Source organism: Sapajus apella, unplaced genomic scaffold, assembly GCF_009761245.1.
Source record: "Sapajus apella isolate SASKATOON/1434 unplaced genomic scaffold, GSC_monkey_1.0 scaffold29, whole genome shotgun sequence".
Taxonomy (NCBI): Eukaryota; Metazoa; Chordata; class Mammalia; order Primates; family Cebidae; genus Sapajus; species Sapajus apella.
Window position 1 is genome coordinate 20,035,832 of NW_022436969.1, and position 16,229 is coordinate 20,052,060.

The 16,229-nt window shown below is 37.4% G+C and overlaps 1 protein-coding gene across 13 annotated transcripts in view; it reads left to right on the forward strand.

The window, feature by feature from the left end:
• The window catches only part of ANKRD12 (ankyrin repeat domain 12), a 156,671-nt gene that overhangs the window by 106,855 nt on the left and 33,587 nt on the right, over window positions 1-16,229 (forward strand). Inside the window, exon 2 of one of the 13 annotated variants that reach the window (XM_032293376.1) lies at window positions 707-786. The exons of the other annotated variants lie outside the window; for them this stretch is intronic. Coding sequence (XP_032149267.1) covers window positions 723-786 — 64 coding nt within the window. The 5' untranslated portion in view covers window positions 707-722. The remainder of the gene's footprint in view (window positions 1-706; window positions 787-16,229) is intronic. 13 annotated transcript variants of the gene reach the window in all.

The following is a 16,229-nucleotide window of genomic DNA, read 5'->3' on the forward strand; positions in this document are numbered from 1 at the left end:
AAAAAAAAAAAAAAAAAAAAAAGGAAAGGAAGGCCAGGTGCGTGGCCTGTAATCTCAGCACTTTGGGAGGCTGTGGTAGTCGGATGGCCTGTAATCCCAGCACTTTGGGAGGCTGTGGTAGGCGGATTGCCCAAGATCAGTAGTTCGAGACCAGTCTGGCCAACATGGTGAAACCTCATCTTTAATAAAAATACAAAGAAAATTAACCAGGCATGGTGGTGGTATGTACCTGTAATCCCAGCTACTCGGGAGGCTGAGGCAGGGGAATTTGTTGAACCGGGGAGGTGGAGGTTGCAGTGAGCCGAGATCGTGCCACTGCAGTCCAGCCTCTGGGACAGTGTGAGACTCTGTCTAAAAAAAAAAAAAAAAAAAAAGGAAAGAAAAGATTTTTTAAAATATTGTATGTTAACTCTATTATGCTAGTCTAAATATTACATATTTGGCTGCCCTTTGGATATTAAAAATCTCAAAAATCAGCTACTAATTCTTTTCATTCTCCTCTGAAATGTGTAGCTGTGAAAAGCAGCTTTTGTTATAAACTTGCTTTTAGAAAGAAGTGCTGCAACAAATTTTCTCATGGAAGAGGAAAGGTATTTTATTTGAACTTACATGTTTAATTAGTACAGAACACATCTTCTAGAACCTTTTTACTTTTCACTTATCTTGATTGATTCATGTGTTCATCAGCTATGTATTGATTTTTCAGAACATTTATTTTCCACATGGTGAATGTGCCTGAATTATTGCTTGATCAGAGTCCCTCAAGGAATGATACAAAAATCATCAGTAAGTATCACATAAAGATTTTGGAGTTGCTGGAAAAGACTGATGAAAATACCCAAAATTTATTACATAATTTACATGAGGTCCTTGTTAGATTTAACTGTACCAAACTTTAATCTACATTCAGAACATACTAGTATATAAACATATAACTGCCTATAGGTGTTTGTATATATGAAGCCTGATAGCATTATCTAATACAGCACATCATCTATGTGACAGATACACTTTAAATGTTGCAGAGTTAAAGAATAATCAAGACTATGAATTTCAGAACTTAATAAATTTGGAGTAAGTAAAAGGGTGTCATGTATATAGCATTCTACATGTGGTTTATTCCATTAGTCATTGTGCTTTATGCCAGTGCTACTTAGAGTAGCCTTTCCATTAACGTTTGTTACAAGCCCTCAAGATAAGGAGCTTGTGCCAGAATGTCAATCAGTACACTCCTTCCTTCATCAGAAAGGAAAAAATACTATGGAAAAAAATGTCCACTAAAATAAGCAATGTGCTTAGTGATGTAATTGATTTCCATGTTTGGTACCAGCTCCTTATTTTATTATAGGTTAGTAAACAATTTGCAGGTCAGAATATGTTCATGGACCACACTTTGAGTAGCAGTTTTATGTCTTGTGTATCAGACATTTATGATATTGTTGCAGGAATACATGTCCTGGCTAATACAGCTTATTTGTGTATAAATGTTTGGCACTTTTAGATTTGCATAATTCTTTAGTCTTTTTTCCCCTAACTTCTGCCCTTTTCCCTTAGTCTAATTCCACGTTACCTTCCTGTATCGAAATTCTGTCCAGCAATAGTGTTTTCTACAAATGATTGCTTCTTGCTACCATGCAAGAACTCAGTCATATTCAGAGAGCCAGACCTTTCTCATAAATCATAATTATGGAAATGGAGAAGTAGGTAACTTGTGTCACATAACACCCCCTCCCATACTTTCTGACACTTATTAATTGCCAAAGTGGAGATTTTGTTAACAACTTTGCCAGATACTGGTTTTATTACTTAGAGTGTCTAATGAACAGAGTTTAAAATGCCAGTCATTATCAAAAGAGCTATTCATCATTTTCTGCCTTACCTTGTCGATAAACTGGCTTTGTTTATAAAGCGGCTGCTATAAACATTCCTCACTTGCATAGTTCAACTCAACCAAGAAAATGCTCCATCAATAAATAGACAAGCTACTTTTAAGAGTTTACCGAAGACAGATTAGGAGACTTGAAATTACAGTAATATGTTGGTACCCACTGGTTTACTGAGTGCATTTCTGTGTCTTAAAATGACCAGGACTTTGAAGCCTAATTTTCTCAGTGTTAACAACAGTAAATTGTACATTTATAAATATTTTGTTATAATTTGTACAACTTATTTCATCAGTTTTATATTTCAGGAACTGTGAAAATATGACTATTGGTACATGCTTAGGTGGAGTTCTAATAGTTAATAAGAGAGCAAAAAAATTATTTAAGTCAAAATATGCCAGAATTTTTTATCAAATGGATTATGTGATGTTAACAGTTAACCGTAAGTAGGGAGAAGTGTCAGCTTAGGAAGTTTTAAAGTAAACTTTTTAACCTAGAAGCATAAAGACTACAAGAAGAGGTTACATTGTGTTTTTAGTGTGTCCAAATATGTATCAATAAATTTGATCATTGGGAATCTAGACTCAATAGAGCTTTTTTTTTTTTTAAAGACGGGGTTTCACCATGTTGGTCAGGCTGATCTTGAATTCCCAACCTCAGGTGATCCACCTGCCTCGGCCTCCCAGAGTGCTGGCATTACAGGCGTGAGCCACCACGCCTGGCAATAGAGCACGTTATAGAGTAGTTTGCATATTAGTATACCTAGAATAAAAGATTATTTCATTTAACATGTAGCCAAAATGTAAATAGTATTTTATTTTTGTTCTTTCTAAATGATGTTGTAGTAGCTTCCAGTGTATTTGTTAGATAATAAGACTTCAGGCCTAATAAAAAAAAAAATCACAATCCATTGGTAACCCAAGAATCTTGTTTTATTTAACTAGGACTACTAGCAAACTCTTTGATTAAGCCTATTTCCAAGGTTGTTGAATAGCAGCAAGCATCCTGCTTGATGTTCAGCACCTTTGTCACATATCCCTGTGGTATGAGTGCTTGGAAAAATTAGGCACTTAGGTGTCTATGATGTGCAGAGGGCCGAGCATACAGCATGATAGGCAATGAGGTATTCTTTGATTTAATGAACACTAAAAAGTGTTTTGCAGCTTTACTTTTCCTCCTCTGCTACAGCATATGTGGTGTGTTTTCCATACAGATTTCTGAATCTTAGTTTGTTAAACTTTTTAAATGTGAATACCACCAATTTGCTTCTACCTCTGTCTTAAGCAAACAGAACACATACAAATGTAGGTTAATTATATCAGCCAACTCCAAAGCCTCAGAGTTTTAAATTCCAGGTAGAATAATTTTTAAAAAAGAAAAATAGATGTCAATGTTATGTAGAGGAACAAAGGAACAAAATTGCAAATACCTAAATTAATGTACGAAATCACTTTTAGCAGTGTCTATAAGTCAAAATATCTTTGACTTGTGCATGCATGCATATATATATCTCTCTCTCTCAAAAAATAATTGGCAAACTGTGCTTGCAGCTCCAGTGTTCCCTGAGTGGCTGCAAATTAATGTTAAGACTTTAAACTTTATGGCACATAGACTTAAATATCTTTCTTTGAAGTTTGTGTAAATAAAGTAGACAAATTTCAAGTGTATTTGCCCCCCAAAAAAATGTATTTTTTGCAAATACCAAGGCGTTTTTTTGTTTAAAATACTAGCTTGATGATTTGCCTTAGAAACTGAATTTCTACCAGTGCCTCGCAACTTAAAGTGAGTCTGTCACATAATTATAGTAGTGAGATATTGCTGAATATTTAAGACTAAAACTCTCCATAAAGGGTACATTTGGGCAGAACACTAAAAAATGACCTTTGGCTTAAAATGTTATATCTGCATACAAAAAAAATGAGTTCCACTTCAGCTGTCTCATCCTGTCTGAAGAAAAATGTTTTATCTAGCCATTAGTTAAAAGGACCTCCATGTAATGTATATATTTATGACGAAATAGCTGAGACTGGGTAATTTTGTCAGTTTCCTTTAGTGACATCAAAATTTTTGTAGTGATACAAGTCTTTCAAAGGAAAAATTCTTGATTATTTATAGAATCTGATTCTGTGAACTAACAATTTAGTAGAAAGTTGTATGATTGAGGGGAATACATGGAGTGCTGTGGTACTTTATTTTTTATGTAGATTTTGCTTTTAGACTTATTTTCAGCTATTGATTATATTATTTTCCTTGCCTACCTCACCCTTGGAGTCTTAACTGTAATTCTCTTACCAATACGTACTACTATAGTAAGTAATACAGTGAAAATAAGTTCTTATCTGGCATACTTATCTCTGAACAGATGTGTATGACTACTTTTGTTTTTTTTAAAGTAAAATTAAAATTCATAACCTTTAGAAAATTGAGATTTAGAAATGGAAATTTAGAAGAGACTATTTAAAATTACCTCATATTTTATTTTCCTGTCTCTAAGCTACCTTGCTTGATCAGTTTGGGGATGTGAAAACTGTAAAGTCTTGTTTCCCAAAGTGCAGGTGCAGTTTTTCTTGTTTAGCTAGGCAACATAAATTTTAACAGGTATGTTTACATAATTCTTAAATACATTAGTTTTAGTTCGTGAGCCGTTTGTGTAACAAAGGAACCACTCAGTAGGTGACAGAGTCCTGCTGCAGGTGTGAGCTCCTTCCAGTGATACCCCAGAGAATCTCTGAAATTCAGAGTCAGCTTGTTCAGGGAATAGACTCAGCTGAGATCACTACTAACAGGCCTCTCAGAGGAGACTCTTTAGAAAACCACTGAAAAAATGAGATTTTTTTTCTGTATCAATATGAAAAGAAATCCAGAGATTTGAGGAAAATCAAGCAAATGACAGATAAGAAGGACCAGCATGAAGAAATAGAACAGCTGATCTTCAAACATAAATAACGTAGGAAGCAGAAGGGTAAGTTCCCAGTATCCTCAGAGGTTACACAGGGCAGTGGATTCACCAACCATAGAAAGCTGCTGTGAAACTGTAATCAGAGACCAAGAAAGTCCTTGGAATTCAAGATATATATGATTGCTAAAGTAAATATTCTATCAAGGACTAAAGAATAGACTAGACATTGCCAAAGATCTAATTTGATAACATATGAAGTGGGTAGATCAGATGTTGGAAATATGAGGAAAATTATTTTTAAAAATGGACAAAATATACATTATTTATCTTATGCAAATGTTAGGAAGAAAATTGTTTTTTAAATTCAAGAAAGTGTCTTGGCTGGGTATGGTGGCTCACCCCTGTAATCTCAGCACTTTGGGAGGCTGAGGCAGGTAGATCACCTGAGGTCAGGAGTTTGAGACCAGCCTGACAAACATAGTGAAACTCATCTCTACTGCAAATACAAAAATAAAAATTAGCTGGGCATGGTAGTGTGCACGTGTTATCTCAGCTACCCAGGAGGCTGAGGCAGGAGAATCGCTTGAACCAGGGAAGCGGAGGTTGCAGGGAGCCAAGATCACACCACTCACTGCACTCCAGTCTGGGAAACAAGAGTGAAACTCCATCTCAAAAACTGAAGGAATGAATGAAAAAGAGGAGGAGGGGAGGAGGAAAAGAAAGAGAAAGACTATTTTTTTTATTGCATTTTAGGTTTTGGGGTACATGTGAAGAAATGCAAGATTGTTGCATAGGTACAACATGGCAGTGTGATGTGCTGCCTTCCTCCCCATCACCTATATCTGGCATTTCTCCCCATGCTCGCTCTCCCCAACTCCCCACCCCCCACTGTCCCTCCAGTTTCCCCCCCTGCAGACCCCAGTGTGTGATGCTCCCCTCCCTGTGTCCATGTGTTCTCATGGTTCAGCACCCACCTATGAGTGAGAACATGCGGTGTTTGATTTTCTGTTCTTGTGTCAGTTTGCTGAGAATGATGGTTTTCAGCTTCATCCGTGTCCCTACAAAGGACATAAACCCATCGTTTTTGATGGCTACATAGTATTCCATGGTATATATGTGCCACATTTTTCCTGTCCAGTCTATCATTGATGGGCATTTGAGTTGGTTCCAGTTCTTTGCTGTTGTAAACAGTGCTGCAGTGAACATCGTGTGCGTGTGTCCTTATAGTAGAACGATTTATAATCCTTTGGATATATACCCAGTAATGGGATTGCTGGGTCAAATGAAATTTCTATGTCTAGGTCCTTGAGGAATCGCCACACTGTCTTCCACAAGGGTTAAACTAATTTACACTCCCACCAACAGTGTAAAACTGTTCCTATTTCTTCACATCCTCTCCAGCATCTGTTGTCTCTAGATTTTTTAATGATCACCATTTTAACTGGCGTGACGTGGTATCTCGATGTAGTTTTGATTTGCATGTCTCTAATGACCAGCGATGATGAGCATTTTTTCATGTTTGTTGGTCTCATGTATGTCTTCTTTTGTAAAGTATCTGTGCATGTCCTTTGCCCACTTTTGAATGGGCTTGTTTGTTTTTTTCTTGTAAATCTGTTTTAGTTCTTTGTAGATTCTGAATATCAGCCCTTTGTCAGATGGGTAGATTGCAAAATTTTTTTCCCATTCTGTTGGTTGTCAATTCACTCTAATGACTGTTTCTTTTGCCATGCAGAAGCTGTGGAGTTTGATTAGGTCCCATTTGTCTGTTTGGGCTTTTGTTGCCAGTGCTTTTGGTGTTTTGGTCATGAAGTCCTTGCCTATGCCTATGTCCTGAATGGTTTTGCCTAGATTTTCTTCTCGGGTTTTTATGGCATTACGTCTTATGTTTAAGTCTTTAATCCATCTGTAGTTAATTTTAGTGTTAGGTGTCAGGAAGGGGTCCAGTTTCTGCTTTCTGCACATGGCTAGCCAGTTTTCCCAACACCATTTATTAAACAGGGACTCCTTTCCCCATTGCATGTTTTTGTCAGGTTTGTCAAAGATCAGATGGTTGTAGATGTGCGGTGTTGCTGCTGAGGCCTCTGTTCTGTTCCATTGGTGTATATCTCTGTTTTGGTACCATTACCATGCTGCTTTGATTACTGTAGCCTTGTAGTATAGTTTGAAGTCCAGTAGTGTAATGGCTCCCACTTTGTTTTTTTTGCTTAGAAAACACTTGGCAATGCGGGCTCTCTTTTGATTCCATGTGAAGTTTAAGGTGTTTTTTTCCACTTCTGTGAAGAAGGTCATTGGTAGCTTAATGGGGATAGCGTTGAATCTGTAAATTACTTTGGGCAGTATGGCCATTTTAACAATATTGATTCTTCCTAACCATGAACATGGAATATTTCTCCATCTGTTTATGTCCTCTCTTATTTCGTTGAGCAGTGGTTTGTAGTTCTCCTTGAAGAGGTCCTTTACATCCTTTGTTAGTTCTATTCCCAAGTATTTTATTCTCTTTGTTGCAATTGTGAATAGCAATTTGTTCTTGATGTGGCTCTCTTTAAGTCTGTTACTGATGTATAGGAATGCTTGTGATTTTTGCACATTGATTTTGTATCCTGAGACTTTGCTGAAGTTGCTTATCAGTTTCAGGAGATTTTGGGTTGAGACGAGGGAGTCTTCTAGATATACGATCATGTCATCTGCAAATAGAGACATTTTGACTTCCTTCTTTCCTATTTGAATACCCTTTATTTCTTTTTCTCGCCTGATTGCTCTGGCTAGAACTTCCAATACTATATTGAATAGGAGTGGTGATAGAGGGCATCCTTGTCTTGTGCCAGATTTCAAAGGGAATGCTTCCAGTTTTTACCCATTCAGTATGATATTGGCTGTTGGTTTGTCATAAATAGCTTTTATTATTTTGAGATACGTTCCATCAATACCTAGTTTACTGAGGGTTCTTAGCATAAAAGGCTGTTGAATTTATTCAAAGGCCTTCTCTGCATCAATTGAGATAATCATGTGGTTTTTGTCTTTGGTTCTGTTTATGTGGTGAATTACATTTATAGACTTGTGTATGTTGAACCAGCCTTGCATCCCCGGGATGAAGCCTACTTGATCATGGTGGATAAGCTTTTTGATGTGCTGTCGCAATTGGTTTGCCAGTATTTTATTGAAGATTTTTGCATCTGTGTTCATTATGGATATTGGCCTGAAGTTTTTTTTTTTTCTTGTTGAGTCTCTGCCAGGTTTTGGTATCAGGATGATGTTGGTCTCATAAAATGATTTGGGAAGGATTCCCTCTTTTTGTATTGTTTGGAATAGTTTCAGAAGGAACAGTACCAGCTCTTCTTCGTATGTCTGGTAGAATTCAGCTGCGAACCCATCTGGACCTGGGCTTTTTTTCGGTGGTAGGTTCTTAATTGCTGGCTTAATTTCAGACCTTGTTATTGGCCTATTCAGGGTTTTGGCTTCTTCCTGGTTTAGGCTTGGGAGGATGCAAGTGTCCAGGAATTTATCCATTTCTTCCGGGTTTACTGGTTTATGTGCATAGAGATGTTTGTAATAATCTCTGTTGGTGGTTTCTATTTCTGTGGAATCTGTGGTGATATCCCCTTTATCGTTTTTTTTATTGCATCTATTTGATTCTTCTCTCTTTTCTTATTAATCTGGCTAGTGGTCTATTTTGTTGATCTTTTTGAAAAACCAGCTCCTGGATTTATTGATTTTTTTGAAGGTTTTTTTGTGTCTCTATCTTCTTCAGTTCCGCTCTGATCTTAGTTATTTCTTGTCTTCTGCTAGCTTTTGAGTTTTTTTGATCTTGCTTCTCTAGCTCTTTCAATTTTGATGACAGGGTGTCGATTTTAGATCTCTCCTTGGCTACTCATGTGGGCATATGTGAGGCTATATATTTTCCTCTAGACACTGCTTTAAATGTGTCCCAGAGATTCTGGTATGTTGTCTCTTCATTCTCATTGGTTTCGAAGAACATCTTTATTTCTGCCTTCATTTCATTGTTTATCCAGTCAACATTCAAGAGCCAGTAGTTCAGTTTCCATGAAGCTGTGCAGTTCTGAGTTAGGTTCTCAATTTTGAGTTCTAACTTGATTGCACTGTGGTCTGAGAGACTGTTTGTTGTGATTTCCATTCTTTTGCGTTTGCTGAGGAGTGATTTACTTCTAATTATGTGGTCAGTTTTAGAGTAGGTGTGATGTGGTGCTGGAAGAATGTATATTCTGTGAATTTGGGGTGGAGAGTTCTATAAATGTCTATTAGGTTTGCTTGGTCCACGTCTGAGTTCAAGTCCTGGATATCCTTGTTAATTTTCTGTCTGGTTGATCTGTCTAATATTGACAATGGGGCATTAAAGTCTCCCGCTATTATTGTGTGGGAGTCTTAAGTCTCTTTGAAAGTCATTAAGAACTTGATTTATGTATCTGGTTGCTCCTGTATTGGGTGCATATATATTTAGGATTGTTAGCTCTTCTTGTTGCATTGATCCTTTTACCATTATGTAATGTCCTCCTTTGTCTCTTTTGATCTTTGTTGCTTTAAAGTCTATTTTATCAGAGATGAGAATTGCAACTCCTGCCTTTTTTTTTTTTTTTTTCCCCCTCTCCATTTGCTTGGTAAATCTTCATCCCTTTATTTAGAGCCTTTGTGTATTCTTGCATGTGAGATGGGTTTCCTGGATACAGCACACTGATGGGTTTTGGCTTTTTATCCAATTTGCCAGTCTGTGTCTTTTGATTGGGGCATTTAGCCCATTTACATTTAGGGTTAATATTGTTATGTGTGAATTTGATCCTGCCATCTTGATGCTAGCTGGCTGTTTTGCCCGTTTGTTGATGCAGATTCTTCCTTGTGTTGATTCTCTTTACCATTTGGTATGTTTTTGGAGTGGCTGGTACTGGTTGTTCCCTTCTGTGTTTAGTGCCTCTTTCAGGAGCTCTTATAAAGCAGGCCTGGTGGTGAAATCTCTGAGTACTTGCTTGTTCGCAAAGGATTTTATTTTTCCTTCACTTAAGAAGCTTAGTTTGGCTGGATATGAAATTCAGGGTTGAAAGTTCTTTTCTTTAGAGATGTTGAATATTGGCCCCCACTCTCTTCTGGCTTGTAGGGTTTCTGCTGAGAGATCGGCTGTGAGTCTGATGGGCTTCCCTTTGTGGGTAACCTGACCTTTCTCTCTGGCTGCCCTTAGCATTTTCTCCTTCGTTTCAACCCTGGTGAATCTGACAATTATGTGCCTTGGGGTTGCTCTTCTTGAGGAATATCTTTGTGGTGTTCTCTGTGTTTCCTGGACTTGAATATTGGCCGGACTTGCTAGGTTGGGGAAGTTTTCCTGGATAATATCCTGAAGAGTATTTTCCAGCTTGGATTGATTCTCTCCGTCACATTCAGGTACACCTATCACATAGATAAGGTCATTTCACATAATTCCATATTTCTTGGAGACTTTGTTCATTCCTTTTTACCCTTTTTTCTCTAGTCTTGCCTTCTCATTTTATTTCATTGAGTTGATCTTCGACCTCTGATATCCTTTCTTCTGCTTGGTCAATTCGGCTGTTGAAGCTTGTGCATGCTTCGCGAAGTTCTCGTGTTGTGTTTTTCAGCTCCATCAATTCACTTATATTCCTCTCTAAGTTGTTTATCCTCATTAGCATTTCATCAAATCTTTTTTCAAGGTTCTTAGTTTCTTTTCATTGTGTTAGAACATGTTCTTTTAGCCCACAGAAGTTTCTTATTACCCACCTTCTGAAGCATGATTCTGTCAATTCATCACACTCATTCTCCATCCAGCCTTGTTCCCTTGCTAGTGAGGAGTTGTGATCCCTTGTGGGAAGAGAGGCATTCTGGTTTCGGGTGTTTTCATCCTTTTTGCACTGGTTTCTTCCCATCTTTATGGATTTATCCACCTGTCATCTTTGTAGTTGTTGACTTTCAGATTGGGTCTCTGAGTGGACATGCAGTTTGTTGATGATGAAGTTATTTTCTTTTTGTTTCTTAGCTTTCCATCTAATAGTCTGGCCCCTCTGCTGTAGGACTGCCGAGGTCCACTCCAAGCCCTGCTTGCCTGGGGATCACCTGCAGCGGCCTCCGTGCTTTCACTGGGAGCTGCAATCCTGTGCTGCTCCTAGTCGGCCATCTTGGATTTCTCCCCCCAGAGAAAGACTCTTAAGAATTACTTTTACATCAAAGCAAATTATTTTAAACCTAGAATTCTGTCACCTGCCAACCATCAATCTGGTAAAAAGGCTAAGGAAAAATGTCCTTGGATACACTTTCTATTCCTTTTCTGGAAAATTATTCAAATATATTGCTTTTTAGTGATACAAAATATAAGACTAAAATATGTGGAGACTTACAATTTTTTTTTTTTTTTTTGGTTGAGATCTTGCTGTATTGCCCAGGCTAGTGTTGAACTGATGGGCTCAAGGGATCCTTCTGTCGAAGCCTCCTACGTAGCTGGGACTATAGATGTCTCCTACCATGCCCAGTTCTAACTCAAGATTTGGATTAAAAAAGAAAATTCCAGAATGACAGCAACAAGCAATTGGCATATTTTACAACAAAATTTCAAAGAACTTTCTGAAGTCTGTTATCAAGGAAAGAGTAGTTGCTAGTACTCGTATTGTGTGAATTTGATTGAGAGTTTATTGTGTCATGCTATTGACGATATGATGGCATTTTGTACTGATGAACAAGAAAAAAGACAAAAACTCCAGGGTAAATACGATGCAGTCTAAAATAATAGCATGATTTTGGACTTCTCATGAAGTGTAAGCATAATTTTTGAAATGACAGTAGTAGGTCAGGGAATTTAAAAGGGCCAAGAGGACAAGCCTGTTTTAAAAGTTCTCTTTATTATTTCCTAGTTAATTAAATTCAAATAAAATCAAGTGTAATGCTTTAAAATAAGCTATTAAAAATGTTTCTCCTGGGTGGTGGGATTATTTTATAGGTAACTTTTTATTCTTTTACCCATTTTATAACAGAAGTACAATAAAGGTTTTTTGTAAATAAAGATCACTAAAATACACCTTAGAACTTTTTTTTGTAATTAGCCCATCTGAATAAAAAGACCATATAAACAAACACCATTCCCAATGTAAAGATAATTTTTCTTAGTAGTAATCCTACTATTTAAAGAATACCTGGTCAGACGTAGTGGCTCACATCTGGAATCCCAGCACTTTGAGAGGGCAAAGAGGGCAGATTACTTGAACAGAGGAGCTTGAGATGAGCGTAGGCAACATGGTGAAACTCCATGTCTACAAAAAAAAAAGAAAAGTGACCAAGAATGGTGGTGCACACCTGTAGTCCCAGCTACTTAGGGAGCTGAGGTGGGAGGATGGCTTGAGCCCAGGAGGTTGAGGCTTCAGTGAGCTATGATCACACTACCATGCTGCAGCCAGGGCAACAGAGCTAGATCCTGTCTCAAAAAAATAAGACCAGTTTATAATCACTAGTTTATAATTGTTTAAGATTCAAGGCATGACTTTTTTCTTTATTAAACTATATTAATAGTTTGTATGTAAATCAAGATATTTATGTCTGAGATGTGAATATCTCAATCAAGTAAAGAATAGACAAATACCAAATTCATATATGAAATTCAATTTTAATCTCAGATGAGTATGTTTAATAGCATTTTGTTTTCTTAATTTAAAACTCAAACACATGTAAATTAATAGATCTCATTTAAAATAATACTTTGTTCTAGAGACTAGATTTTTGTGCAGGGTTGTTTTGTCAGTGTACTCAATCATGAAATAAAGGTAGAAGATATTTATTCAGATTCTTATGGAAAGGCCACAAAATATGGTATCATTTTATTGGATGTTTATACAGTTGTCTTACCTATAGTAGGTGTCTTTTATATACTAAGAAGTAACATAGCATGATAGTTGTACCAATTTTGGAGTCAGAGACATTTGGGTTTGAAGATGTAGCTCTGCCATTTACTAGCTTAATTGTCATGACAGATGTATTATTAACATTACATAGTAGTATTCTGGACTTGTAAGATGGACATAGATGAATGAGACAGTTTACAGACTTGCATAAGTATTCATTTTAACCTTTTACCAAGGCTTACTTTCAGTGAAAAGTTCTCAACTTAGCTGTAGAAACTTTTAAAATTAATCATATACTGGCATTAAATTACAGTTAGTAAATGCAACAAAGTTTATATTATTGTGTCCCTCCCCTATTTGCTATCTCCACTCCATTTCCTTTCCTTTTTAAGAAGTACTGGAAAATATTTTACACAAATGACTGTCAATTATGACTAGTACTGTTATAATAAAAGTAAAAATTCCACCAAACACTAATACATTAAAAATTAGATATAAGAAAATAAGTTTTTTGATTTACTCTATTTCTTCTTTCTTTCACGCCTCCCTGCATCTCTCCTTCCCTGCCCATGAAAAGTTTATGTCTACATATTTCCATTGTTTATTTGAAAGACTGAAGGTTTCCATTGCCATTATTCTAAAGGACCACATACTTCCAATTGTAGCCCTGTAATAAGTGAAGTAAGTGCCTGGAATGAGCTTGAATCTCGTTGTCTTCAATCTTGTAGTACAGTGTTAAACAAATAAGGGATTAGACTTTGGCCTTCTAAAATTGACATATGTGCCTTAATTGAATTTGGCAGTATTTGATGTCAAAAGTACTTTACTTAAAAGTTTTTAATTTGGCTGGGCGCGGTGGCTCACGCCTGTAATCCAAGCATTTTGGGAGGCCAAGGCGGGTGGATCACGAGGTCAAGAGATCGAGACCATCCTAGTCAACACGGTGAAACCCCGTCTCTACTAAAACTACAAAAAATTAGCTGGGCATGGTGGCGCGTGCCTGTAATCCCAGCTACTCAGGAGGCTGAGGCAGGAGAATTGCCTGAACCCAGGAGGCGGAGGTTGCGGTGAGCCGAGATCGTGCCATTGCACTCCAGCCTGGGTAACAAGAGCGAAACTCTGTCTCAAAAAAAAAAAAAAAAAATAAAAGAAAAAGTTTTTAATTTACATGATACATTCTTCTCTTTTTTGTAAGCGATGAGTTGCTATTTATCATATGCATGGTATATGTGCCAAGTATGCCAGACATTTCACATAAATTAGTTAAATCCTTACGACAGTCCTGTGAGTGTTAATTGCTAATACTAGATTACTGACCTTTTACATGTCAGAGCAAAGATTCAAACGTAAACTAATGCCAGACCGTGTAATTTTGCACTACACTGGGCTGATTGTTGCCAAGTATACAAAGTTCAGAGTCAAATGATCCTGCTGTTAACATGTAACTGAAGTATGAATTTTATGTACCTTTATTTGATTTAATTACACCTATTTTAAAGTGTACCAAGACAGTTCTTCATTATGCTTGAATGTAACACTTTCTATTGTGCAAAAAGGGTGCTGAAAATGAAATAAATAATTTTCGTTTGGTTGGTTTTTTGCCATAGAGCCTACTGTTAACTAATTTTAAATCCTTGGGCTCATGCCTGCAATCCCAACACTTTAGGAGGCAGAGGCAGAAGGATCACTTGAGGCCACGAGTTCAAGACTAACCTGGGCAACAGCAAACCCCATCTCTACCAAAAAAAAAAAAAAATGGCCTGGGTGTGGTGTGCTATCTGTAGTCCTAGCTACTTGAGAGGCTGAGGCAGGAGGATCTCATGAGCCCAGGGGCTCAAGGTCACGGTGAGCTGTAATCGTTCCACTACACTGTAGCCTGGGCAACAGAGGGAGACCCTGTCTAAAAAAAATTTTTTTTTAATTGTAGGGCTGCTTTTTACTGTAAGTGTGCTACAATATCATTATATCTATACTAATCTTATTATTTTAAAATCTCAAATTACTGTTGTAATTGCGTCATAAAATCGTATGTGTTTTAAAAAACTTTTTTGAAATCAGAATCCAAATAAAGTTCATGTATTGCAATTGGTTATGTCTGAGTATCTTTTAATCTGTAGATATTCCCCTTTCTTCCTTTCTTATGTTCTTGCAGTTTTCTGTTGAAATAACCTGATAAATTTTCTCAGAGTCTGGATTTTGAGTATTGCATCTCCATAGTTTGTTGTTCAGCCTCCCGAGTAGTTGGGATTACAGGCACCTGCCACCTCACCTGGCTCATTTTTGTATTTTTAGTAGAGACAGCGTTTTACCATGTTGGCCAGGCTAGTCTTGAACTGCTGACTGACCTAAGGTGATCCACCCACCTCAGCCTCACAAAGTGCTGGGATTACAGGCATGAGCCACTGCACCCAGCCTATAGTTTCTTTTAAAGCACATTTTTTCAAGTGTTTTCTTATCTTAGTTTCCAATTTTTACAGTTTACCTATAGTGATTTCAATGTTGAGAGAAGAACTTGCTTGTGGGGAATTTGCTGGAGTTTAACAGGAGATCATAGTGTTAACTTCAATGGTTCTGATCAGTTTTTTTAATTTTTGTCAAGACTGAGATGAACATTGGACTTTTTTTGAAACATTTCTAGCACTCAGTATTAACATAAACTTGTTGTACAATTACTACAGTCATTTACATAATCATTTTGCCCATAATTTTAAAACCTTATTTTTCTTTTTATTTTGTTTGAGACAGAGTCTCGTGCTGTCACCCAGGCTGGAGTGCAGTGGTGCGATCTCGGCTCACTGCAACCTCCACCACCTGAGTTCCAGCGATTGTACTGCCTCAGCCTCCTGGGTAGCTGTGACTACAGGTACGCGCTACCATGTCCAACTAAATTTGTATTTTTAGTAGCTAGGGGGTTTCACCATGTTGGCCAGGCTTCTCAAACTCCTGACCTCAGGTGGTCCACCTGCCTCGGCCTCCCAAAGTGCTGGAATTACAGGCATGAGCCACCGCTCCTGACCTAAAACCTTATTTTTCATTGCTGTTCCTCAAAATATTGATAGACTTAGTGACTTTCTTTGTTAAAATATCTCTCTCCCTCTAAGTGAAGTATTTCATGTAAGCTCTTTAATTTTCCTTTGCTTCACAATTCAATAGTCTTTCAGTGAGCTTCTGAAGAACACGAAAGATTTACTTTTTTTTTTTGGAGATAGTATTGCTATGTTGCCCAGACTGGAATGCAGTGGCGTCATCTCGGCTCACTGCAACCTCTGCCTCCTGGGTTTAAGTGATTCTCTTGCCTCAGCTTCCCGAGTAACTGGGATTACAGGTGCCTGCCACCATGCCCGGCTAATTTTTGTATTTTTAGTGGAGACGGGGGTTCACCATGATGGTCAGGCTGGTCTTGAACTCCTGATTTCAGGAGGTCCTCCTGCCTCTGCCTCCCAAAGTGCTGGAATTACATGCATGAGCCACCACACCTGGCAGAGATTTATTTTACCCAGTCGTTTCCTTATTTATCTTAATTGTATTATTACTTGTGTCTGCAGTTTTTTTTTTTATATTCATAAAATACATATTCAAATAATTATACAAACACCACTATATAAG